The 27,007-nt window shown below is 47.8% G+C and overlaps 1 protein-coding gene across 1 annotated transcript in view; it reads left to right on the plus strand.

The window, feature by feature from the left end:
• Positions 1-20,803, plus strand: part of PPIB (peptidylprolyl isomerase B) — a 48,803-nt gene extending 28,000 nt beyond the window's left edge. The window contains exons 4-5 of the mRNA XM_069624693.1: positions 18,349-18,533; positions 20,421-20,803. Coding sequence (XP_069480794.1) covers positions 18,349-18,533; positions 20,421-20,543 — 308 coding nt within the window. The 3' untranslated portion in view covers positions 20,544-20,803. The remainder of the gene's footprint in view (positions 1-18,348; positions 18,534-20,420) is intronic.
• Positions 20,804-27,007: the final 6,204 nt, after the last annotated feature.

The raw sequence follows: 27,007 nt of genomic DNA on the forward strand, positions 1-27,007 counted from the left end.
CCACAGAACTAGAAACATAATGGAAAGGATGACAAATATAGGATAACAATGACATCAAAAACCAAACACTCCTACTACAAAAAGAGACTACACTATGTCTAATAGGACACAAACGACACCCATAAGAACAGAATCCAACGTCTCTAGCCAACTCCCAGCGAACTAATCTAGGATGACGATGACCATATCTAGAACTGGATAAAGACTCGAGGCGATGCCCATAAGGACTGAATCCAGCGTCCCTAGCCAAATCCCAGTGAACAACCTTCACCCGCTTGATGAATGCCTCAATAGACCATACCTCTATAAAGTTGGGTGAACATTTGCACTTGCCACATTAATTAAGCTATAGATATTGGCAGCGGCATGGGACTCTGCCCCTTAACATAAGTGCAAGCGTTAGCATTGCAACACACCAAAAGGCGTAGAAGCAGTAATTTGGATGAGATGTTGAAGACCGAGCTGGCCTCAACACATGGAGGGAGTAAACCCGGGCATACTAATGCCCATCCTCCTACTAGATTAGGAATGCTAGACTAGATTAGGAATGCTTTTTGAGCTAGACTGCAAGAGACGCACTAATGCTGGCCCGCCCCGCATACAAATGGGGGCCATGTAGGCAGCTAGTGGGCAAAGTTATGCAAATGAACAGATACCATACTAGAAAGGGACCGTGAGTGTCTCTCAGCCCCCGAGCTGGACATCGACACAGATGCAGAACACCCCACCTGATTAGAAACGCATAATTTGTGCCTCACTTCAAGCCTTGAATGCCAACTAACACCTTCACCCTCTGCATACACCTCAAATTGTAACTAAACACAACCTTACAACACCAACAACAAAGCATGCATAGACGCGCACAACGCCCTCTGACAGTACAGCACCCCAAGCCCAGCCAACGGAATTCCGGGCTGAGGCTGCCAACAGCACATCACTGCTCTTGCACTTCTCCAGCTCATCCCCCACTAACTCCCCTGCCCCTCCTTTCAGAACCGCCAGGGTACCACTCTGGTGGTGATAGTGCACAGTACAAATATCCTTTAACATGAACATAGAAAGTTCAGATGTCCCTAATTGCAGGCTGGATGCGCCCCACTTTATCTTCCTTTCTGCTGCCAGCACCTCATCAAGGTATAATTCACCAACACTTTATTTAACAAGAGGTTATGGAAGTTCAGCTGGTGCATCTAAGGTTGCTAATGATCCTCGCCCCACATCCCAATCTGAATGTCGCCACTCTTGTGGTCCTTGTGTCAGTCTAGAAATCCAATTTGAGACCGCAAACGCATTTTGTTGTCCAATGGCCAACCGTCTCATGCATGATACAACAGAATATATGTTTTCGAGTTTTCCAATGAACGGCCATTTTGATGTAACAAGAATCGCCATTTTTGTTTTCTAACCATTGCTCATTGCTTTCTGTTCCTATTGCTTCGCAGTATATTTTCCGCTTACACTGCTCGACTGTGGAACATTGTCTGTATATGAAAAGGACAAGGCCACAGGGCCGAGAGGATAACGAGAGTTTAGCTGAAACACAAACGTAGGCAGCGCCAGGAAGAATGCCCGGCTCCCTCCTTAATGTAGCCTTGAAGCAGAGCCGCAGGGCATTTAATCATTTCACAGCTGCCAGCCAGTCTCGTTATATGGTAGAATATGTTAGAATAATACTGCTGAAGGCTTGAATTATGTTTTTCTAACGGCCCCCCTTTCCTGAGCCCGCTAAGAGCAAGTCTGCTCCCCGGACACGAATAGCACCTGATAGATAGCAAGGTTCGGAGTGCAACTCCCCCTCCCCCCCCCCCCCGTATGTAGTTCGCTTCCAAGAACAGAAGCGCCGTGTTCTATTCAATAACTGAAAGATGCCTACGCACTCACAAATTGCAAATTGTTACTAGAATAGATGTTTGAAGGTGTCATAGTGGTCGGAGATGTCCATCACACCAAGTTCAAAGAAACCCAATGAAGAGGGGTGTTATACATGTCATAGCTGATTGTTTGATATGCATTTTGTATATATGTAACTGATGTACGTAATTCACTCTCTTGCGTCCCTCAAGGTCGTGTGGTGACCCGCCTTGTTTCCATAGACGTCAGGGTCCCCTAGGGGCCCCTTTCACTTGGTGATTTGACCACTGCCATCCGTGAAAGCTATAGAGACTTGGTCTTCTACCCACAATGCCACCCTCACCAGAGCTCCATTTTGCACGCAGGGGGTAATCTTGGCTCACATGCCTGACTTGTATGTAGCCGGGGGAGATGCACCATGGTTCCGCTCCACTGCATCATTGCACCTCCTGTCTCAACACTGGATCTCACACCAGGACTGCAGGACACAAGGGCAGATGATGGATTAGAGCGGAGTTAAGAGAACATTTTTTTTCTACGATGTAAGAATGTTGGGGCACACATCATATTTCCTTGAAAGAAAGTATTGGAACTTTCGTAGACACCAGTTCAGCCATAAATGAATGACTCATTCAAATAGCACTGCCTTCACAAGTCTCATTCTTCACACTCCAATAGTGAATGACTCTTGGCGAGTAACAAATGGTATGCTGCCCACGTGTGGAGAACTGAAGCAGCAAGTGCTTTATTTTCGGGGCAGGGGGGCGGCGGAGTAGTGGTGCAGATTATGAGTTCTGCAATGATCCTGTGGTGTTCCCTGTTCCCTGCTAGGGTTGTGGGAGTTGGCTATTAGGTTTCCATAAAAAGTGCTTTCCTCATTTCTGTTTTGTAGGCCCTGATCTGTCTGGCATAGATGGCTTTGTTCTGGGGCGATGGCCTGGCCTACCATGTGCGCTCCGGGCGCTGCTTACGGGGGATTAGAGTGAGGGAGTGAACCACTTGGGAGTAAAGCCTAGTCTGCGAGAAGTAGATCTGGTTGAGGTGAGAGGGATGAGGGCATAGAGAGCCATCAGTCAAAAAGGTTGATAGCGGGCGATACTTCTTGGATAGTAAGGGTTGGGAGGGAGGATATGGGGATTTGGCCAGGTCGGGGTTTAGTGTGACTTGACTTTATGCCAAGGGTTTCATGGGAGAACGGAATGGGGCTGGTGAGATGGGTGGAGAAGTGGGTGTTGGTTGTGAGAGGGAAGATGGCAGTCCAAATTTGGGAGTGGGGGGCAGAGTGAAGATCAAGTTGGTAGAGCTGAAAAAAGCCTCCTGGGTGTTTCCTGCAATGTGAGTGGGGTAGTGTTGACGGCATCCAAGTTGAGTGGACAGGTCCTAGGGGACCCGAAACAAGATGCTGAAATACCCTAGCATGGTGATGGAGGGGTAGGATGTCGGGGATGGCTGCTAAAGTCACAGAGGGAAGTCTGCAACATTTCTGGTGTAGTCTGGAGGTCTGTAAAGGAGTAGGAAGCTGTGTGGGAAGGATGGAGTGAGTTGGAAACTTACTAGTAGATATTTGGCGTTGCAGGGTTGTCTCTCGGTGTAAGACTGTGGTGGTGTTTGGCTAGTGCCCCCTCTCACCCCCCCCCCCCCCCCCCCCCACACACATCCCACCACCCAGTTCTACTGGATCTGTGCATGATCAGGGAATATCCGGGGAGAACCCTCATGTGTGATTAGTTCAAAGTTTTTGGAGAACCATGTTCCAGTGATGAGGAGGATGTCTCGGCTTTCAGGGGAGATACCAGTGGAAATGTTCTCTGCGACAGATCTGACGTTGATGCAGGAGAGCAGATGAGGAGGGTTGGTGGTAGCAGGTGTTGGAAAATGAGTGCTGTGGATGTGACCTGGGTGGTATAGAGGGGGGTCGGAGTAGGAAGGGGTGTGCATGGTGGCGGAGGAAAGGTGGTCAAAAGAGGTGTGGTGGGGGTGTTATAGGGCTGAGAGGGAAGAGTGCTTGTGAAGGACAATATCTTAGGGGGTTTTGGGTGGTGGAGCAGAGGTCTATATGAAGTGGAGGACAAGTGGTGGGCTATGGTAGCTTGTGTGCGTGTGCCGGTGGGGGGTGTGGCGGTAGAGGAAAACGTGGAGGTTGAAAGGGGAATTGTATTTCAGGGGGTGGGGGGTTGAGTTGAGGCAGGTATGTGACAGTTTGCAGGGGAGGAAACTGGGTTGGAGGACAGGATAAGAGGGGAGCGGGTGGGATCTCTGGGAGAAGAGGTGAGGAACGAGATTCTGTGGTGGAAGTGGCCTTGGTTGGGCTGTTGCTGGTGGTGTCACCAAGACGGTCTGAGCTGTGTTTAGGGATGGGAAGTGTGAGTGACGGTGTAAGAGGGGAGACCTGGGGAGTGCTGGGACGGTTGGGGGAGATGTAGGTGTGCGTGTTTGGGGAGGGGCCCTGGGGTGTTGGAAGGGGGCGGGCAGAGGGTAATGGAGGAGGGAGGCGGGCAGAGGTCTGGTTTCTGGAACGCTGTAGTGCCCCTCTGACCTTACAGCTGCTAGACGTCGTGGAAGGAAAAATGTAGGACAAGCATAGGGGGCTGGAGGTTCTGTCTCGGGCAGGAGAAAAGCATGTGCTACGAGAGGTCAGTGGAAAAGGGTGATTTCAGTGAAGGGTGTGAGGGGATGTACGTAGGTGTGTTGCTGTACCTGCACAGGTGTTTCTGTAATTCAGGGTGTATGATACTCTGATACCAGCTAGATCTAGAATCAAATACTGTCACCACACAACTAGATTTAAAAGGTTACACTGCACTTTTGTTGCAAGTGGAGGTCAACCAGTTGTTGTACCTAGTGCAGAGTGCTCAGAGCATCTTGTACCTGAATGGAGTTGGATTCAAAACCATTGTACTCCCTAAAATGCAGCTAGAATCGAAACCTGTGGTACCTAAAATGCAATAGGATTTAAAACCTATGTAGTACCGAGTCTGGGTTCAAACAATTGTAGTACCTAAAATGCAGCTAGATTATGGGTTAAGTGCAGAGCCTAAACATGCAGTTACATTCAGAAACCTTTGAACCTAAAATGCAGCCAGATTAAATCCATTGTTGTAACTAAAATGCAGCTAGTCTCACTACGTTCGTAGTAGTCGGAGTTCGGGATTAAGAGTGATTCTGAGTATGCTAGGGGGAGAGGCTAAGTGGATAAACTGTTATGAATTGCCTGGGAGAGATACAGTGGCTGTACTAGGGTTGTGGCGATTAGAAAGAGGGGGCTGAGTAAGTATTCGTCCGTGACAGTCGTTGCTGCTTGAGCAATTTGACTGGCAGGGGTATTTGCATAGAGAAGAGGATATGTTGTAAAATTCGCCTGAGTTCATCAGTGGCTATACTCCAATAATTCAGTTGGTTCCAACAGTTGCTTTACTCAAATAATTTGCCATATTGTGAAGAATCACCTAGGTTTAGCTGTGGCAATGTACAATCCTGGGCCCACTTTGGGCAGTGGCAAGTTTTAGTTTTCCCAGCTAGGTTCAACACTCTGGCGAACTAAAGAGCGCACCTAGGTCTAACACATTGCAAACTCAGAGCGTAGTGCAATTCAACACCATGTTAAGAGACCGTAGTAGTAATGAAGTGGCAGGATTTTAAGGGCACAGTTGGAACACTGCTCCCAACTCTGGTTGTAGCTGTGGGGTATTTTGTCAGGTGAAAGGGGTTGAGGGGGAGAATGCCCTAGGGAGCTGTCCTTTGCCTCTGGCCCTTCACTGACTGCCATAGGGTGAGTTACTGAAGTGCAGGGATCTGGTCACATGTCTGGGCGGGTGGTGGGATTGGCGGGATGTGGTACAGGGCAAGGTGGGTGCAGGACCCGCTCAAACAAAGGCAGAAAGGGAGCCGGATTACAGACCAAGGAGAATACAATGAAATAAAATCAAAGGCATTGAGGGGCATAGTTAACATGGTGTTCTCAGCACAAACTGGAGTGAATGAGTGGGAACACCCATGCTTTGCTCTGCAATATTAAAAGTAGGAAGAAGGTTGTACCAATAAGGATCCCCCTTTGGCACGTCACCAAATAGACAAAACTATTCCCTAAACCACAGGATTTGAGCATTGCCGTGGTCCATGATACATGGTCTGACCTTTTGTGTATCAACCCTAAAGGTAACTTTGCTACCACCTGGCATGCCTATCTTGTATTATCCAGAGGCAAATGCCCTTGGAGGGCACCAGCCTGATCACGGTTTCTTGTAGGTGCCATATGTTGCAAACCTGCCAGCAAGCAAGAATGTGTGCAGATAACTTGGAATCGGGCACAATAGTTGAAAATTGACTCCCCATTACCCGAGCCCTTCAGAAAGCTTTTCTTCTCGAGTTAGCAGTATTTTGAAAGAGCAACAAATTAGGTGATGGTTCCAGTGTTATTTCATTCTGAATCTAGGCATTCGGGGACAGATGGTCTCATTACATAAATTCATAAAATGAGGGTTGCTGGGGCTTAGTCCCCATTGCTGCTTTTAATTTGTAGATATTTAGCTACGATTTCAGACCTATTCACATGTTGGATATCTTGTAAATCTCAATTTATCCAGATGTTTTTAAAAATCTTTTTATTGAATTTTAATAACATGAATCAACTATACCAACATCCCCCTCTCCTTCCCTTAGGCACGAGACAACATAGCTTTACAACCTTTCTTATGACTAGGACACTAATCTATGGCTTCAAAACAAGTATATGAATGCTATGAGGACACCATTGGAGCATATAGTCACTCTGAAGATATTGTAAAATTGGACCCCAGTTAGCATGAAAGTTCTCGGTGGTGCCCTGCAGTTACCCACTCCATAGATATAAAGTGCCATACCTTTCTTAACCATTGGAACTGGGTTTGTGGCGTCTGCTGCTTCCAACCTTGAGCTATAACTAACCAGGCCGCCACCACCAGTACCATAATCACCTTCTGCTGGCACTTAGGGTGCGCTTTCTGTGTGGGGTCCCATATACCGGCAAGCCATATGCTATCGCTTAGGCCTTCTGCCCCTTGAACCATTTTCCCCACCTGCGCCTTTACCTCATTCCTGAAGGGAATGATACTGTGGCATGTTTTCCAGATATGCTTCCAGTCTCCTTCTTGGCGACAACCCCCACCAACAAAGTCCATCTGTGGTCGGATACATGTCCTTCAGCCTCTGGGGGGCCGGTGGGGGGGGGGGTGATGTGCCATTGTAGCAGAACTTCTTGCCACATTTCTCTCAGGTGGATGGAGTTTGTCAGGGTGACAACATTGCGCCAGGTTCCCTCCCAGTGAGGTTGCGGAATTTCTATTCCCAGGGTCCCCTCATACAGCCAAATTACCTTTTCCCCTTGTGAGTGCATAGACTGGCGGGATTCGTTATCAGAAAAGTCTCAAATTGCCTAAGGTCTCTCGTTGCTGCTTCTTTGGTTCTGGACGACAGCCAATGCTTCAATTGAACATAACGGTATTTCTCAGTTCTCGCCACTCCCAACTCTTGTACACATTCTTCAAATGACCTGATAATCCTACTTTTGTTCATGTTTCCAAATCTAATGCAGCCCGCCTGTTTCCATGATGTAAAGGCCTTCAGGGCCATACCCTGTGGAAAATCAGGATTGTGAAATAGCGGCATAAACAGGGAGGGGTGCGTCGTCAAATTTCCTCTCCTTACCGCCGAATCCCATGCGTTGAGGGGGGCGCCCAGGATCTCACTTATTCAAGTATTCAAATGCCTATACTTCTTGTGGGACCACAAGAGGTTCGAGAGCAGGCCTCCGGCAACCGCTATGTCCTGCATTGCCCATTTAGTCTGAGGACAATATGCCACCCAGTCTTTAAGGACTAGCAGCTGCGCCGCTTCGTAATAACGCTTGAAGTGGGGGAAGGCCAGACCTCCCTCCCTGGACCGCCGCTGTCATTGTGGTCATTGCCACCCTCTGTCTCGTGCGCTTCCGTACGTATGCAGATGTCATTTTATTTAGCGAACGACAGAAGGACCTGGGAATCTTGATTGGAAGAGCCTGGAAGTAGTAAAGGACTTGTGGGAGGATCGTCATCTTCACCGCCAGCATGCATCCCCACCAGGATGTGGAAAGGGGCGTCCATCTCACCAGCAGCCCTTGGAGGTGGAGAAGTAAGTCCTTGTATGCGGCATACAGTTGACTCGTCTTGGGGGTGAGCTTCACCCCAAGGTAGCTGATCTTGCCATCTGGACCCCCTGGTCTCGGGCTAACTTGGAGATGGTGTCGGGGTCAGCGGGGAGATTCAGAATCTCAGATTTCATTTTGTTGATTTTGAGACCTGAGATGGCTCCAAATGCTGCTAGTTCGCTCATTAATATGGGTAGACACCTGGCGCAATCTGTCAGCGCCAGCAACATATCAGTGAAGGCCATTGATTTGTGCTCCAGCCTGCCCATCTGCACACCCTTACTTAAGCACTGCTCACGTATCGTAGCCAGGAGAGGCTCTAAAAACGGAGCGTACAGGAGGGGGGGACAAGGGACACCCCTGCTTCGTGCCCCTCGTCTGGACTACCGTCTTGGACAGAAAGCCGTTAACGGCGATTCTCAGGGATGGGCTTCTGTAATTTGCTTTTAGCATCCCCATGTGGGAGTCCCCAAAGCCCATATGCTTCATAGTTCGAAAGAGCTGGCACCACTCGACGCGGTCGAAGGCTTTTTCCGCATCCAAAGCGACTAGTATAGCCTCCATGTCGGTGCTTTCAGCCTTTTCTATTATGACATATTCTCCTGGTATTGTCCGCTGCCTGCCTTGTAGGCAAGAAGCCAGATTGATCTGCATCTATCAGGTAGGTCAAGTGTTCTGATGGCCGGTTCGCTAGAATCTTCGTATAGAGTTTTGCATCCAGCTTAATAAGAGCTATCGGTCTGTACGAACCTGGGAGGGTAGGGTCCTTTCCATGCTTCACAAAGAGAGCCACTTTAGCCTCGCTCATGGACGCTGTAATATTGCCCCTTGTTTTGAAGGTGTTGAAGAGGGTTGTACGTTTCGGGGCCAGAGCGTGGCAAAATCTTATAGAAGGCGCTAGTGTACCTATCTGGGCCCGGTGCTCTATTCTTGGAGTTGCTTACTAGCTTGCAGCAGCCAGGGATATATCTTGATCCAGTGCCCCCGGACTTCCTCCGGCAAACACGGAAGGGATGCCCCCTGAATGTATATTTCTTGATCCTCCTCAGAAGGGGCACTGGTTGTGTAAAGATCCTGATAGGATCTCATTATCTCCCCCATTTCGTCGTTTGTTGTTTTCCGGGCCCCCGAGGTGTCCACAGCGCCAGGATCTCTCCCTGGCTACTTCCCTAAGCTGGTGGGCTAGAAGAGTGTCCGCCTTGTTGGCATGGAAGTAGAATCTTTGCTTTGCTTTCATGAGGGCGTAGCCCACCTCGTGGGTGTAGAGGAGCGCCAGCTGACCTTGGATGTGCTGCCTGGCCTGCCTTTTAGCCCTGCTAGGGTTCGCTGCTGCCTCCTTCTGTGCTTCTAGCAGTCATTTCCAAGTCTCTCTCCCATTGCCCCAATTGTCGCTCTCTTGGATTTCATTGAAAGGAATTCACCTCTCAAGACAGCCTTGAAGGCGTCCCACACCACATCCTGGGGGGGGGGGGGTCTCCCCTGTGTCATTTGTTATTGGCAGAAGGTTTAGACAGGTGCAGCACAGAGATAGCGACAATCAAACATCATAATAGCGTACGGAGACAATACATCATAACCATTTCAGACATTTCAGGGTGAGGGGAATTATCAGCGTAGAAAAGCATAAATGTCATGTTCCTCATGGTAGGTCGGCCTGGCCTGATTGGGGGGGGGGGGCCGAGCTCCACTCAATCTCATCTCTACTATTCAAGAAAGTGCAGAACTCTGACCATACATTTACCCCCATGTCATTTTCAATGAAGGTGTCGATCTTATCTTGGATTTCTTCTACTAGCACGGTATCCTGAAGAAGGTCTGAGGGGGAAGCGCCAGGACCACATCTTAGGTTCCCTCACCTTGAGTGCTAGGGATGGGGTTATTGGAGCATGATCTGAGAGAACTATGGGGCCACATCGCTAATTGTACCCCGGAGGGGCATAGATACCCAAATGTAGTCTATCCGCAATAGAGAATTGTGAACATGGGAGTAGTGGGTGAAGCCCTGGCTATCCCCATGCTGTGCTCGCCAGGCATCTGTCAGTGAAAGGGAGTCTAATTTTCTTTAATGCCTCAGAAGGGGCTTTCGAGCTTGCGCTGTTCCTGGTCGACCTATCTAATGAGGGATCCCAGGCTAGATTCATATCCCCTCCCAGAATGATTTCCCTGTCGCAAATTGTTCGAGCAATCCCATTGTGTCCGAGAAATGCCTCCTGTCTGACATTGGGGGCGTATATCGACGCTAGGGTCAGTCTTCTCCCCTCAACCATGATTTTCAGGAAAACATACCTCCCCATCGGATCTCTGGTCGTGGATCTGGGCTTTTAAAGTGTCCATGATAGCCACCATGACTCCGGCTCTCTTCCCATCAGCATTTGACTGAAACGTGTCTCGCCCCCCCCCCCTTTATCTTAATGCAAGATTTGTCACTCTTCTTTATATGCGTTTCCTGGTAGAATAGAATGTTCGCTTTCTGCTTCCAAGCCTGTCTGTCCAGCTTGGATCTTTTCACGGGGGTATTCATGCCTCGTATATTTTGTGACAGCACTGTCACCGGGACCTTATTATTCATTACGGGGTTGTTAATTTAACTTGTTGTGGTCGCCTCATCTGTCCATTGCAAATAGTGTAGTGTCTGATCCAATATTCGCCTCGGTGCCTTTAACTTTGTAACACCCCCTTTTATTCCCCCCCCCCCCCCCCCCCCCCCAAGGTACCCCGGAGGTTAGGGCTGGGTTGCTACATGCCCTGAGACGAAGTGTCCAGAGCTCCCGGCTCGTGTTTCCCTCTCAAACATATCGTGGGGAGTCCTAAACCCCACTAACAATTCCAACAAGTTTTCTCTAGTTCCTCTCCTGCTTCATGTCTGACGGATGAATCAACCGCGGATCTCCTCTCGCACTGATATTAAAACAGCAGGACTTAGTTCATTCCTGGTTTGAGTTTTTGGTATGCCCCCAGGCTTGATTAGTCTTCCTTCCTCTCCCTTTTCTGCGGGCCATCTCCCATCCCTCTTGTTGGATCGGCCCCCTAAGTCTCCCCCGGGGATCCGGGTGTGTCCCCTCCGCTCCACTGGATATGCCCAACACCCGTTCTCCTTCACAGGTCGTGATCCTATGTTGGGTTCCCTCCCATGTAAATAGGAGACTGAAAGGGAAGGTCCATCGGTATCTGACCTGGGCTGCGGACAAGCGGCGAACCACCGGGCCCATCAGGCGTCTTTTAAGCAGTGTGGACTGGGCCAGGTCCTGGTATAATTGCACCTCTTGGCCGTTTACTCTTATCTGGGGGGGGGGGAGGGGTGTCTGGCCTTCCTCAATCTGCTCTCTGTGCATAGGATGACATGGCCACTAGCGCATCCCTGGGTCTCAGTCCCGGTTCCGCTGCTCTTAAAGGACCCACTCTGTGAATACGGTCGATTCCCTATCTCTGGGTCACCTTCTTCTGCTAGGATCTCCGCAAACAGTTGCGTGACAGAAGATCTCAGATCAGGGTCCCCTATTGATTCCGGCATATATTTGACTGATATTGGACCTCCTCGATCTTTTTTCAAGATCTTTGCATTGCTGCTCTAGGAACATGGTGGTCTGGGCAATCCTATATAGTCTCTTCTGATTTGTGGGTGTCATCTTCCACTTGCTGGAGTTTCCTTTCCAGGGTATCCTTCCTCTCGCCCAGTTTGGTCACATCCTGTCTGATTTCCTGGATGGACTGCACCATCTCTCCCCTCAGGAGTGCAACTGCTCTTGAACAGAAGTTAAAAGTTGCGATTGCAGATCCTTGAAGCACGCCTGCATGTCTGCTTTATTCATTGTTGGCTCCTCCATCCTGCCTCTGGTCGAGATGGGGCCCAACGGGGGGTGGGGGGAGGAGTCGGGCGCAGGTCCAACCTGTGTCCCCCAAAGCTGCTTTTAATTCCTTCCTTGGCATTCTCGGGGGGTGGGGGAGGGTGGCGTGGAGGAACCCGCCCGTGTCTTGGACATCTATGCACACTGCTGGGGTTGACATGGTGTCCTGGAGGGCCCACTCTTGTACCACGCGCAGGCCCCCCGGAGTGTACGTGGGGGACACCCGGTCTCGTGCGAGGACTGAGTCCAAGCTACCATAAGCTCGATCCCCGGTGCCCTAATGTCCTGCTTGTTGTGTCTGCCGGGGGAGCGATTTTAAAATTGTCGGACACTGGAATCCCCGCTCAATTTCTCCGGGGATGGACCCCCATACCCCCCACCCACCCCCCGAAGGGGACCAGTTGATGCCTTGTGCTGGGTCTCCCTCCTTTAATTCCGCTTGCTGCGCTCCAGGACCCTCTCCGTGTGTGCAATGGTGGGGGACGCTCTGCAAAAGTCTTCTGCCTTCCCAGATGCTGCCGCTCTCTCCTCCTATTTGCACCCGTGTGCGCAGACGCTGGGCCTCGGCTCTGTTTCTCAGAGCCCTAGCCCAGGCTCCGGGTCCTCGCGACTCTCCTGCAACTAGCAATGCTTCTCCCCTCCAATGCCCTGTCTCGCTCAAGTTGCAGTCTGCCGTCTGGGGGGGAGGGGAGGGGGGAGGCGGCGCCCGTGCCGGATCTCTCTTCCTCCGGCAGTTCCACACAGTCCGCTGTGTCCCAGCCCCCGCCAGGGAGGGCCCCAGGCGCCCGCTCTGAGCACTCCCGCAGTCTCCTCTGTGCTGGGTCGCTGCTCTTGCTCTCCCAGGTGGGTGTCCCTAGGGCTGCGGCCTCTCCTCTAGAGCGCCCGCCGAGCTCCCCGAGGCCGCCGCTGAACGCCTCTGACTCTCCCCGGCCCCGCACTTCTGCCGTGGGGGAGTCCTTTTCGGCGTCGGAACGCTGCGTAGCTTCTGCAGTCGTTCCCCGGGAGGGCCTTCAGAGCGTCCCGCTGCTGGGCTAACTGGCGTGGGATCATCCATTCTGCCACATTGAGAGGCCCAGAGCGGAGAGACGATCAGACGTGACCCTCCACGATGGGCGCCATCTTGGAATTCCATATCCAGAATTTAAAAAAAAAGATGGTATGCATCTTTATCGCACGTTAACCGATCTGAAAACATTTCAGCAGTCGTCCTACCCTGGGGCAGAGTGCAGGGCAGTTAAACCATTAGCACCTCCAAGCTCTCTGAATACATGGGGAGGCCGTGTTTGGTATAGTTGCAGACTCTCGTGATCACGGACGACTAAGAATGCTATCCTTCGATTGGGCCTGTGTATTGTAGCAGACAGCCTGTAAGGGTAATAACAGCATCAGACAGAGGCTGAGAACCATATGTTCTGAGGAAGGGTGCCCATTCCATTGCCCTAGTTTGGTGTAAATCATGGATGGCCCCTGTTCTCCATCTTGTATATCTCCCTAGCGTTAAGGGTCCACATCTGTTCACTCTCCATTTCTGGGCTTTTTTTTCACTATCACAATGCATACCCTGGCCGCCAGGAGCAGAAAGTGCATGACATGTGTGGAAGAGGTGCCCACCCATCTTCCCACTCCTGTTACACATTACTAAAAAGGGTCCCCGGCTCCATTCCCTCCAAGTCTTTAATCTACCTCCTTGCAAAAGCTCTGTATTCTAGGGCAAGCTCACGCCTGTGCCAGTAATCGGCCCTTTGACCACATCATCTCCAGGAAGCCAGGGTCCACCCCTGCGAACCTCTTTGAAAGACGGTCTGGGGCATACTGCCATCTGTACAGTAGCTTGAGGCCATATGATTTCATGGCATGCTATGAACGTTCTGTGTGCCTTCTTACAGAGGTGCTGCCCTTGCAGGCCAAATGGTTCCTTTACATCTTAAGGGTATCCGTACCTCCTCCCTTAGCTGCCAGCAATGCCCTGTATATACTGGATCAGCCCCTTCGTTGATGTGGCTTCACTTAATATGGTTTCAGTTGCTGTGAGTCCCTTGCACTACCTCTTTCTGACATTAAGGACCCCTTCAATTGTAAGTAGTGGAAAACCCGAAAGCTTCTCCAGGTGCAGTTTCTCTTCTAATTATGTGAGTGTTATAGAGGTATCTCCCTTAACCACCTGCCCGATCCTTTCTAGCCCAGCTTTGAACCACCTTTGGAACCAGAGCGGTTCCTGGATTTCATCTGATTGCTGAGGCCCATATGTGGCTGAGTGGCGATGGCCATGTGGTGACTCCCTTTAGTTGTTTTCCTCCACCATAGCGGTCCCAGTATACTATGTACCAGAACCTTGCGGGATATCGCCCACAGCCATTCACCTACCGTCACTGGCCTCATCAGATTCTCTATTCCTTCCCACTGTTTCCTTGTTCTCTGCTCTCACATGTGGTATCGGTGCCCAGAACTGCACTGCCCGATAATAGCCATACATGTCCGGGAGACCCATGCCTCCCTGCACCCCCACTTAGGCTGTATAAGCCACTCTGGGTTTCTGCTCATGCCATAGGATTGAGTTAATTCTACGTTGGAACTTTAGAGTGCTGTCAACATGTCCCTTTATAGTCATGTAGGCAGACCCAAGAATTAATAATCTATAAAGATTTAAGATTTGATGATCCATGTATGTGCTAGCTTTTTCAAAACCTTTGATTGTCATGAGTATTTACCTTGTCTTTTAGCCTCTGCTACATTTCCTCTTATTCCTGTTTTTCATGTTTGATGTTTTCACTCTTTTCATTCTTCAACACTGCCCTCTACCTCTTTCACCCTTTTAATTTTACTTTGTATTCAAATAAGTTTTAATTGTACTAGTTTCATTGGTGTTTTTTTTTCCCCCCAAGCAACATTAAACTTCTGGCTCATTTATTATATTAGAGTGGTTTCTGTGACACATTGTATGTAGGTATGAAAACAATTTGTGATATGTTGATACAATTGGGTTAAAATCCATAACTAACCAAGTGCCAACAATGGTAGCAGTCCTTTTTGTTTCTTCCTAGGTCTTTTTGCCCCATCTGCTACCAGTCCAAAAAGGCACCCATTCCTCTTGTCAAACATTTTTCAACAACCTAGGTTTGTTGGAGTCGGACTACAGGCAGCATAATGGAAGTATAGACTCAGTTCCGCTACCACACAATTTTTTTTTCGGCAAGCTCCAATCATAGATCTCTAATATTGGACCTTGGCACTGGGGTCTATGGAACAAGGCTGGGGACACACTATGGATGCGAATGCTACACCGAGCAATAAACCTTGGAGCTCGTACAAAGGCCCGTCATTTTTTTTACCCTCAGGGCTCCAAGCACATCAACCAAACAGGTGGTGATCTACTCAAACTTAAAAGGAAATGTTTTAAAACTGAACTACGTGGCCACTTCCTTCATGATACCGGCAGGGCTAATGGTACGCAGTGAAAACATGTCTTTCTGAATGACAAAGAATATACTACCAACTTTAGCCATATAGCGACTAAATGCAGTAGGGACCTGATGGTCCTTACTATTACGACCGCACAAAGAATTGGTGCAAAAATACAAAAAACACTAGATATCGACAAAGAAATTTAGCACCAGCACACTACCAGCGTTCGAGATCAACAGAGAAACAATGAAACCATTTCATGTATTTAAATCCAATACATTCTGTAGAAAGACAAAGATCTCAAGGAATTTAAGACCGAATTAATCTACTCGTATACAACAGATGATTACATCACCACCCTAAATAAGCCTGGAATCACCAGCACTGCAGAGAACTGGGAATAGAAGTCACATTTTCTGGATCCAGCAGCAATTCCTCCTTGGATGACAACTTGGGCTACAGGTCAAGGGGGAGGCAGCTGGGGTCCACCACCATGGGCCATGCAGTACCAGACCCAACAGAATGCGCCCACAATGCTGCAGGAGACCATTCCAGCAATACATTAACTCATTGACCTACCAACATTTAATTTGGCCCAAGTAGAATTGACACCAGAACAGATTTTGGTTATTTCGAAGGGACTTTCATTTATGCCAACGACTCAGACTGGTACAATACAGAGATGGGGGATCCATCGCTTTCTGCACTTGGTCAGACTTCCTACCTTCAAAGACCAGGAGGAAAAGGAAAGGGAACCTGACTAAGGCCTGCACACCAAGTCCACTTTTACCCCTCTACCAGGTCCCCAGCGATCTTAAAATTGAAAAATGTATCCTGCAGGATATTAGTAAGCTTAAAACTAAAAAGGTCAGACTTCATTATAACATCTCGAAAGCTGAAAAAGCTTTGAAGAAACTATCAATTTAGTGATTAAACCAGCAGACCAAAGGGGCGGTATTTTCTTATGTCCACCAATCAATATAAACTAATGGTCATGTCCCTACTAAATAGTGGTGCGCGCTACAGCCCACTCGGGAAGGACCCTACAAAGGAGTTAAAACAAGAATTAACGGAAGCCGTTTCCTTTGGCCACCAGCGAGTTTGGATCTCAGACAAAGATGATTGCTTAAACATTTCTCAAGGAAGGACCCCTTGCATTTACGCTTGATTTAAAATGCACAAAGATTCCTGTCTTCCGCTAGGAAAATCGGGTGTGGATCAATATTTGAGCCCATCTTTAAATTTGGTATCCATCATGATACTCATGGGTTTCGGAAGGATAAGTACCAAGGGATACTACACACACGCTAAATTTTTGGAAATCTAGATTTTAATCCGGCAACCCAATTTTTGATCACCTTGGATATAATCTTTATATACTAGTATTCTGCAGTATAGAGCCACTTAATGGATATGTGAACATCTATCTAATGCTAGGTATGATGCTTGCTATCATTCACTATTCTGTCTGAGTATGGCACTTCAATATCCTATCTAGATGTGAGGCAGGCTAGTGATCACGGTTCCATCTAAGTGTGACGCATGCTAACATTCACCATCCTATCTAGATGTGACGCAGGCTAAAGTTCAGCATTCCCTTTAAGTGTGGCACATGCTAATATTCACTTTGTGCCCTCCCTGTCTTCAGCCACCAGTAGCCCAGTGACTGTGACGTTGCAGTATTGCCTCCACGTGTCTTGCCCAGGCAAGGATCACACTGTTCAGCCCTACCTCTGCTGCTGGGGACTCGCTGTCTCTCACACATTCCCATGGCCATCACCGTTTGTCACGCTGTTGCTCTTCTGCATGTGTATCTTTGTCATTTCTCAGTTTCGTGTTGGTAGTAGAAAAGGCTTTCTCCTCATGCCGTCTCAAATTACCTGATTGTGCTGTTAAAGCTTCCCTCTCTTTTCTGCACTTGCACGTTCTGAATACTTACAAGGCATAGGTTTGTCCCTCTGCTCTTAAATATTGTGTTGTAATGTATTTCCCACCCTCCCTACCCTATCGGCGCTTTGAAACAGTATTTTCTTATTGTATAAGTGCCTAACAAATAAATGAATGGCTTTTCTCCTAATGGTGACTTACAGGCATCAACCCATTATCAATATTCATATGGTGACCAGCTTCTAGGGCCTCTATGGGTGAGGCCCCATTTTAGAGAACAGCGATTAAGCCATGAAATTAGCCTTTTTCTCTTTTCCTCAGGAAGACCTTGCTTAAGCAACTTTGTTCTTGGGGTGTGCCTGCTGAAATTTGACATATTGCGACTGTTTATTTTGTACCATGGTACTCATCCAAATCCCATCACTCCACCTTTTACAGTGGAGCCATCTTAGTCAAACGGCATATGCAGTGTGCAGGCACACGTTGAAGGCTTAAACAATATAACGTGGTAGTTCATTAATCTTGACATGTTGTGTTTAAGTGGCTTGGAAAAGCTGGAAGCATAGGAAGGTGTACATTGAGGAACTACTACAGCTAAAAATAATTGGGCATTCCTGTGATTTGTTTTATTTCAGACTGTTAGAATTTTTATAATCTTATATAACTTGGTTGTACCTCAATAGTAATGTGGTTTGTGTTGGTACAGTGTACAACAATTCTCCTATATCAGTTGTAGTCAAACATGTTATGTTGAGCCCCCGCCCTGTTTAATATTCACTGGGTGCTTGCTAAAAGCAAGCTCCACACAATTCCATGTGGCGATGCTTACCTTCTCATGATTACCAGTTGTGAGATTTTCTCCAGTTGTACATTATTCATTTTGATTGGCAGGAGATTAAATCCTGGTATAGGTTATCAGTGCGTTGTGCAACATTGTTCCTTTACTTTTGGCTTGAAGCCATACTTCTCCCAGCACGTTGCTTTTTGCTTTTAATTGATTTCCATTCAGTGATTTATAAAACAATTTTACAAGAGGCAGTCATGATGCCTGCTATTTTGGTTTTCTGCGTGACTGATGGGAGCCTGTGCTTCCATACCTTCTATGGCCTGATGAGGTATCTATTTTGTAATACCAGTTGTGCACACGATGTCCCTGCTGTAGTGCAATTGCTGACCGAAATCTGTTTGTCTCCATCTTACCAGGAAAGAGCATCTATGGTGACAAATTCCCCGATGAGAACTTCAAGCTAAAACACTACGGCCCTGGATGGGTCAGCATGGCCAATGCTGGAAAGGATACAAACGGATCACAGTTCTTCATAACCACTGTCAAGACACCTTGGCTGGATGGCAAGCATGTGGTGTTCGGAAAAATCATAGAAGGAATGGTAATTACCTACTGCTACTCTAAAGTCACTGCAGGCATAATCCTGGTCTGTATTTTGTAGATGAAGGATGTGGCTTGCCTTAAGCAGAGTGTGCTTACCGTAAGCACAGTTGATCGGGGATCAATCCTTTGCTTGGTGCACCGCTTGTGTTAAAGGCAACATTACTTCTGGAGAGGAGGCTTGTGTCTGCTACTATGCATGATCACCAAATGGACAATCCATTTACCCGATGGTGTTGGAGCAAGCTCGTTTGTACTTTTTTTTCTTTCTTTCTTTCTGCACGAACCTGGTGATCTTAAAGATGTTTGCGTTCCATGGCAGGCAACTTGTTGCCACTTTAATATTACCAATTCCAGCAGGTTCCTATTTGACAATCCCAGCACCCCTACCTCACGAAGTAAGCTGAACGCTCTGTAGTTATGTAAACACAGAACTAATCTGGCCATTTCCTTGGTTTGGAGCACTTGACAATGTTTACATTTTGTTGTCTCCAACCACAAGTATTTATGCAGCATGGACTGTAACAAACTCCACTCATTCAACGTGAAGAACAAAGGTTGCCCTTGCTGAGAAGGAAGGCAGCCTTGACAGCACATTTCTTTGCCAGTTGGATAGTCTAGCTTATCTGGTGTCAAAGGAGATGTGGGTCCTTGGACACAACAGCCCACCCAAGTACATTGGATGTGCGAGGGTGTTGAGTGTTGGTAGACCTTGGTTACCTTTCCTGGGAATCCTGCTCCCCTGTTCTCCCCTACTGGTGTGCATTGGGTCAAGCACTGGAAATCTCTTTGAACTTGTTTATTGAAGGGGTTTTTGTGTTTCAGCACAAGGGTTGTGGGGAGATGGATGCAAATCCATTGAAGACTTATTTCTAGATGGATTTGCACAAAAGGGGAAAGCCTGCTTGGACACGGATGGTTTTAGAGTTGTAGGAGTGCAGTTTTCCCAACAAAACAATTAAGTTTGCAGACCCAAGGTGCCTGCAACCTGCGCTCTCTCGAGGTTTAGGTCTAAGACTTCCATGATCCCTTAGCATTAGTATGCTTATGAGATTTGTAGTGCAAAACATCCAGAGAGCAAAGGTTGCAGACACGTTCCTACCCATCTTTTGTCCCCAATTTGACTGAACCTTGCAATACTTCATGCCGTTTTGTTAGAGTGCTGCGTGTAGGTAACCGCCCAGTAGAAAGAAGTACAGGGTGTCTATATTCAATACAGTAAGCTAAATAAGGGTGGTTTTGTGTTGGATTGTCCCATTTCGTTCAAACACTGATCTCCCTCAAAGTGATTGGAATAAGGGGCGTGTCATCCAGCCCTGCACTGTGCTTTTAAAACCTTGGTCTGTCCTATTTGTCAATGCCTCTTTAAGGGATGCTGACCTAGTTGTTGGTGCATTGCCATGTGTTCAAATTGTGCTGCTGCAGTATATTTCGTGGGGGTGGTGTTCATTTCGAGCAGTTTCTAGTAGTTTCTTTTTAGCTGAGCATTGGGGTAGAGAGGGTGTGAAAGTTGAATGATCTGTTTAGCAGCAACTTTCATTACTTCCGTTGGCTTCAATCTTTGAATTCTGACCATCCATGTTAAGTGAAAAAGGAAGCGTACAACGATCTGACGTTTTTGCAATGCTGCCATATCCAGCTATTTTCCATATGTGAAACTTTTTGTGTGGATTCATTACATTAGTGCACTTAAGCTGATGGTGATTCTCTGTATAGATGCTTTCCTCTTCTGGAGTTGGTGGGGATAAACCGGTGTCCTGAAGAATGCCAAGAGCCTGAACGTTGGAGTGATACGGTTGGGGTTGGAGCAGGGATGTTATTACTGGGCGTTCTGCTCATGTCTATGGGTGATTTTTTTTGCAAGATTCATTTTTTTTTCTTCTAATAGGACGTCGTGAAAAAGATCGAGAACACCAAGACGGATGGTAGAGACAAGCCCTTGAAGGATGTCATTGTGGCGGACTGCCGGGTGATTGTTGTGGAGAAGCCCTATGCCATTGCAAAGGAGTAGCTTTGTTCAGTCGTTTCAATTTCATGTATGCCTTGTTTTGCGGGCTGGAACACTGTTCAATATTGTAAGAGCAAGGGAATCTTAAGGGTACCCGAGATGATTCTATGTGGGGAATGAAGGCCGTGCCTAGGCTGAATCCTGCGGGACTCCACCAGTCCACCCATACACATCACATTCCACTGAGTGATACCAATAAAAGAAATCCTGTTTTGTATTAATTTGGCGCAACCCACAATAAAATCTGAATGGTTTTTATAAAATTGTTAAAAAAATTCTGTACTGAAACTTGTATGACATGTTTCCTTATCTAAAATGCTGTGGCTTATTCACCTCCCCTGAGGTGAATCGCCAACTGAACGGGTCTTAAATCTAATCTTTGGGGACAATTATTGGGAAAGCATCATATGCCAGGTGTGGTATTAATAATTCATGCATATCTTGCCAGGGATAAAGCCAACAGACCTATGGCCAAACAATCAGGGTGTTGATTTGCTCACAGTGCATGGGGACAATCGATGCACACTTTAGAACAGGGGGGGGTATTGTTTCAATACAGAAGGCTGTGGTAGAGTGTATGTGAGGAGGAATATCCACTACAGGCACCTTTAGAATTACATCTTTAACCACCCCACATGGGAGGAAATCACTTTGCATCTAGTAAACTTTTTGCTAGCACCAAATGAAGATCAAACGAGATCTGTGCTAGACCATCAATCGAATTTGTGAAGCCTCAATGTTGCATTACATCTTAAGAGGTAATACATCAAAAAAAGTAGCCACCTTCGTGATACAACATGCATGTGTTTCAATGTTGCTAGCACGTTTCTGGTTCCGGCGCTTCAAGATGGTGGGGTGGGGGTGCCGGGGGGGGGGGGGGGGCGCATTCATTTTGTGTGGCATCGACACCTTGTTTGCCTGCCACTACTGCTACCGCTTTTGCGATCTATGCAGGCCTGGAATACCCTGTGTTTCCCCCAGCTGGCTAATAACCAGCCTGTCCATTCAACACATAGGCTAAAACCAATATTTTGCACCAATTGGGATCCTTATTAGCACATCTGAATCCCAGCACGAAAACAAAATTCCTGGAGCCTAATTAGACTCAGATTTGGCACTCTGTAAGGCACTGCTGGTACAGATTACTTAATATGTTGCAGCAAATGATCAAGTAGAGCCAGGTTTTACATAAGCTTCGTGGAACACCTACAGAGTTGATAAAGACATCTGGTACACACGAAAAGGGGTTGTCATTCAAGTCAGACAAACTGCCATCTTTGTCGAGACACTAATCATTCAAAATTGCGAGTGGGACCAGTGAACTTTTTCAGCAAAGGGGGGGGGGGTGTTTTCCCACTGGAGGGTGATTTCCATCAAAAGGATACCCACAAATGGGATTACTAAGTAATGCTTTATGGATGCGTTGGTGAGGGTTAATTGCTAATGCTTGCCCCATCCTTGCTGATTGGTGCATAAATTAATTCAACAAATTTTGTTGCACCCATGTTTATGACAAGTATGGTCCCTGCGTCTACGTCACATGGTAGTAGAACCACCATCAAGATGCACCCAGCATGTTTACAGTTTAGTCAACTGGTATTGCAATTAAACCTGCCAGAGTGTTTAGCGAGTACTCCCAAGAAATCAAGCTCATTGACATTTTACTGTACCTGCTTGACATTGAGGTGTTTAACTCACTCAAGGCCCACTTGGCTGCGCTTGTTACCTTTTCATTTCAACACGACGTGTCTTGATGGGAAGCACCGGTTAAGGGTTTTATGGCAGGGATTCCACATATGCCCACCAATGGTGCATCCTGCGCCATGTTGGGGCACAAATGCAGCACTGTATAGACTAAAGGCATTCCCATCTATAACACTGCCATCAAACTACATGTTTTTTGTATAGCCAAATATCAATTTGAAGAGTAGTTGAAATTCAGGCACTGTCAATTGTAGAGCCATTGGTGGCTATGCAAGAACTCTCCATACTTTGTAACCTAAAGTTCTGTCCAAGTTCCTTTTGGACCAGTCTTACTTCCACCTTCCCCCTCCAACAAACGTCAGTATTCACTTCTTTTTCTTTTTGCAACAGGCCAAGTGGCAATTCCAGCCCACCATTGCACAGTGTATTGTGTAATATGCACATGTTCCAAGTTGGCACACACCCGTAACCTTTTATTCTAAAGGGTAACTTCATGGGGCATACAGAAGCTTTGCTAGCCTTCATTGCAAGTGTCTCTTTAGATGCGATCTAAGGCAGCTACCTTTTTAGAATACAGCATTGTATAAATACACAAGGGCAGTATCACAGGTGGGGGCAAGCTGACTTAAAGCTTTTATTTACCACTTCCTCCTTCTCGCCAACCATCTTCAGGTACAGTTTGCTAGTCTAAGCAAAGCATGTGAATCTGAAGAGATTCACAAGCCCCAGAAGGCAGACGCTAACGGTCTTTCTGTGGCTTGTTTGTTGAAAATTGCATGCACCCATCCAAGGGAGTTGCCGAGCCCTGTAGTTTCTATGCTAACACATGGGTGCTCTGCAGAAAAGAGACCATTCGAGGACGTTGACACATGCAGCATCATGGGTACATGGTGTATGAATAGTGCTCCAGCACCACCCAGATTGATAGCCTATTCACTTTGAATGTTAATACTCTGCACCAACAACTACATGGTGGCTGAAAAGCCTGTGATTCTAAACGGAAGAGACTTACATGGTAAGTAATGGTTGTATTTGCATATTTCTTAGGCTTGTGATTCACATGCTTGTCATCGGCCACCATCTAGTGGTGCATAGTATTGTTTATGATGCTTGTGAATCTGCTTAGAATCACATGCTGTGCATATAGTCCGACATCTAGTGGTAATTGCAGAGTATTGCATCTTTTTTCGAGGATTGAAGAGGGATGTTGACATAGGCGTGCCTGTAACACTATCTGTGATGTGTAGTGAACCCAAAATCCCTTATGTGTCGAGAGCCCTCAGATTGTTTTTTTTTTTCTTCCCCGCCCACTAGTTGGTTGCCATATGTGAAGCGCGAAGGAGATGTATTGCAAAATTCAATTTCTTTGTCACGACCGATGGTGGTTTAGTCTTTGACTTAGTCATCTCGATGGCTACTTCTGGACCCCCTACGCCAAAGAAGTCTACTGCTTTTGGTGACTGGTGCATTGTTTGACGCTGACTGCGTAGCTTCGGCACTCTGGCCAGATCTATACAGTAGTGAGAGTGGGGCCCTGGGGTTTGATTATCTGAAAATGCATTTACTTTTCCCCTCTTACCTTGTCTGGCTGCTGCCTTTTAGAGGGGACGCCATTTGTTTTATCCGTCCTGTAACGGAAAACATCTGTGGAAGGACACTCTTAAGTGTCTGCCTCGTGATCACGATGAGCAATCTTGCAAGGCTTGCCTGCTTTTTCATGCAAAGACACTAAAAGATAGGCAGATGATGCAATGGGTGGCCTACGCCATGCAGGCTGAGAGTGGTTCCCCCGTCGGCGCAGGCGCCTTGAGTGACAAGGATTCGAGCGGCAGGCATGGCTCTGATGTGGAGGCATTGACGTCTCCGTGGAACCGGCTAGTTCCCAGGTGCCTATCCATGGCCCTCTAGACACAGGCACACCTGCACCACATAAGGCCAAGCGCACCACCCCACAAGCTCCCTTGATGCATATGTCGAGGAAGCAGCAGATGCAGTTTCAACTAAGCCTACCGATGCTCACGATCGGCTGCCCTCCCTGCATCGGTCGTCCCGGCATGCATCTGGGCATTCCACCCATAAGGGCGTCTCCTCAAAAAAACAGCGCTGACGTGCCGTCTAAGAGTGCATCAGCCCCAAAGGTTTTGGCGGAGCCTACAGGCACGTCAATCTCTCCCTAAGCCACAGGAGCTAGTTATTTCGGTGACGAACAAACCAAGAGGCTCATCCTCTTGTCGAGAGGAGTGCTTTGAGGGGTCCCTGCCGATCTTTAAGACTTTGGCTGATAAGTGACACTTTTCCTCCTGGAGAGAACCCACTCTCCCACCCCTAACCCCTCTGGCTCATCCTTGTGGACCAGAGTTAGGTTTGAGAACTACATGGACAAACTATCAGTTTGTGGATTTTTCTGAAGTTTATTACCCCGAAGAGACCTAGGGGAGGATTCCTGCCCTAGTTTTCCAGAGGCACAGAGGCTTTCAGACCACTCCTCGAAGAGGTTTTTTTGAATTCTCTGAACCTGAAGAGTCTATGAAGATCCCTATTGTCAGGAAGGTGCATTTGGCCAGGACATATCGGACCACAGCCCAGATTGGGATCAGGACCAGCCTGTGGAGGAAACATCTCAGCTTTCACCAACTGAACACCTGACCCGGACACCATTTGTTTGGATCCTCCCTCTCCTCCAGAGAGGCAAGCTTCGCCTGTTGATCAAAAGGCTTTTAATGCCCCCAACAGGGCTGCAGACTATTTCAAAATTGCTACACAGGAAGCTGCACAAGGCACTGACTTTGTAGAGGACATCCTAAAGGAGAACCCCCCCCCCACCACCACCACAAATTCCACTGCTAAATTCTGTCAAGCACTTTGCGCCGCCTTTGCTGTCCCCTTCGCTTACAAGGGCAAACTTTCAACCCTCTCCTTTTGACCTGTTGTACATCTGTGGGCATGCCACTCCGGTCATCGCTACCACCAGGGCGAGGGACGGATTACTATGGTCTACTGCAGAAACGCCCCCCACACCACCCCCCCTGACAAGAACTGCAAGAAATTGTGCACCCTTGGCAAACGTTACTTTTTCAGCAACATATTCAACAAGAATTGCTAACAATACTACCCTTCTTGTCAGCTATAGTGATGTTCAGTGGATCCTACTTTAGGAAGGCCTCCAAAAAGTCCTGGAACCAGTACGATCACGCCTACTGGCAATTGTCTCGGAAGGGAAACGGGTGACACACCCTAAAGAATACATTGGATGCGGCAGAGACGGCGGGGCAGGCTCTAGCCCAAGGTACCCTTCTCAAAAGGCACGGATGGCTTAATGTGGGATTTAAGCCAGAGACTCAAGCCTCTTTAGTAAACATACCAGTGGAAGACACTAATTTGTTTGGCAAGGTGTTGGCTGATGCCTTAGAGATGGTAAAAGAGCATGAGTCTAAAGTCTCAATCAAATTACTGCTTGACCTCATCAACAATGGGGAGGAAGCTTTCTGTTCCTTTCAGGGCCAATCTTTTTCCAGATCTACTCGCTACCAGTATGGCACAGGAGGCACAACATGGTGCTCTGGACAAGGTGCAGCTGGCACCAGCCAATACCAGCAGAGGGGACAGAAGAGGGAAAGGCGGGGGAAGAAATGCCACCCCAAGGGACTCTCCAGCCCCTGTTAAATGACTCGCCAGTCTGGGTCCCCTCACAGGCTTCCCCAGTTGAGGGATGTTTAACATCCTTTTCTTCACGCATCGGAGGGGATCACTACAGACCAGACTGTTGCCCATGGTTATTGTTTGAGTTCTACCGGCCACAAACATCCAGACGCGTATTGCCAGCACACCTGCAGATTCTGCTTGAAGAGGTGCAGATCCTTCAGGAAAAGGGGCATCATAGAAGTCATGCCCATTCATCAGGTAAACAAGGGTATTTATTCAGTGTACTTCCTTGTACTCAAAAAGATCTTGCCATGTGCCCTGTTAGACTTGCGAACACATTTGTAAAGCCACAAGTTCAGACTAACATTGCAGAAAGTAATCCCACTGTTAACGCAGAGGGATTACATGGCAACATTGCATATGAAATATGCATAGTTTCAATGTTTCCAGTGCACTCAATGTTTCCAGTGCACTCAATGTTTCCAGTGCACTCAAAGTACCTAAGGTTCATGATAGATGACAAGCACTATCGGTTCAATATCCTTCCCTTCGGCATTGCTACCTATCAAATCCCAAAGGACAGTCTACCTTCTCTTCAGTCTAGGGTTCTCGATCAATGAGAGAGTCAAGCCTAGACCCCAGTCAAGTTAAGCTGTTTCTGGGGATCTAATTCAGACAAGATGGGCCGGCTTTACCTCAAATGAGAGGGTCCAAAACATGCTGTTCCAGATCCCTCACTATCACCAATTGTGAGGTGACCATCACAAAGCCATGCGACTGTTGGGGATGATGGCCTCCTGCATCTATCTAGTCCCACATGTGTGCGCGCATGCGTCCCATGCAAGAGTGGCTCTTGAGCCAATGGGGTCAGGCCAGCGGACAATGGGACGATGTAGTGGTTGTCTCGGCAGCCCTTGTGCTCTCTGCAGTGGTGGTCAGTGAAAAATCTCTTGCAAGGGAAGGCCTTCACCATCCCCGCAGTAGAAGCCATTTTCCCCACAGATGCATCTGACTGGGTGGGGGTTGGAGGGTGGACTTGCCTCCATCAGACGGCACACTGTTTTTCCCCTAGCAGTAGCTACCAATCACATAAAGCTGTCAATTGCTAGCAGTATTCAAAG

This window comes from Ambystoma mexicanum, chromosome 11 (genome assembly GCF_040938575.1).
Source record: "Ambystoma mexicanum isolate Mex_15411 chromosome 11, UKY_AmexF1_1, whole genome shotgun sequence".
Taxonomy (NCBI): domain Eukaryota; kingdom Metazoa; phylum Chordata; class Amphibia; order Caudata; family Ambystomatidae; genus Ambystoma; species Ambystoma mexicanum.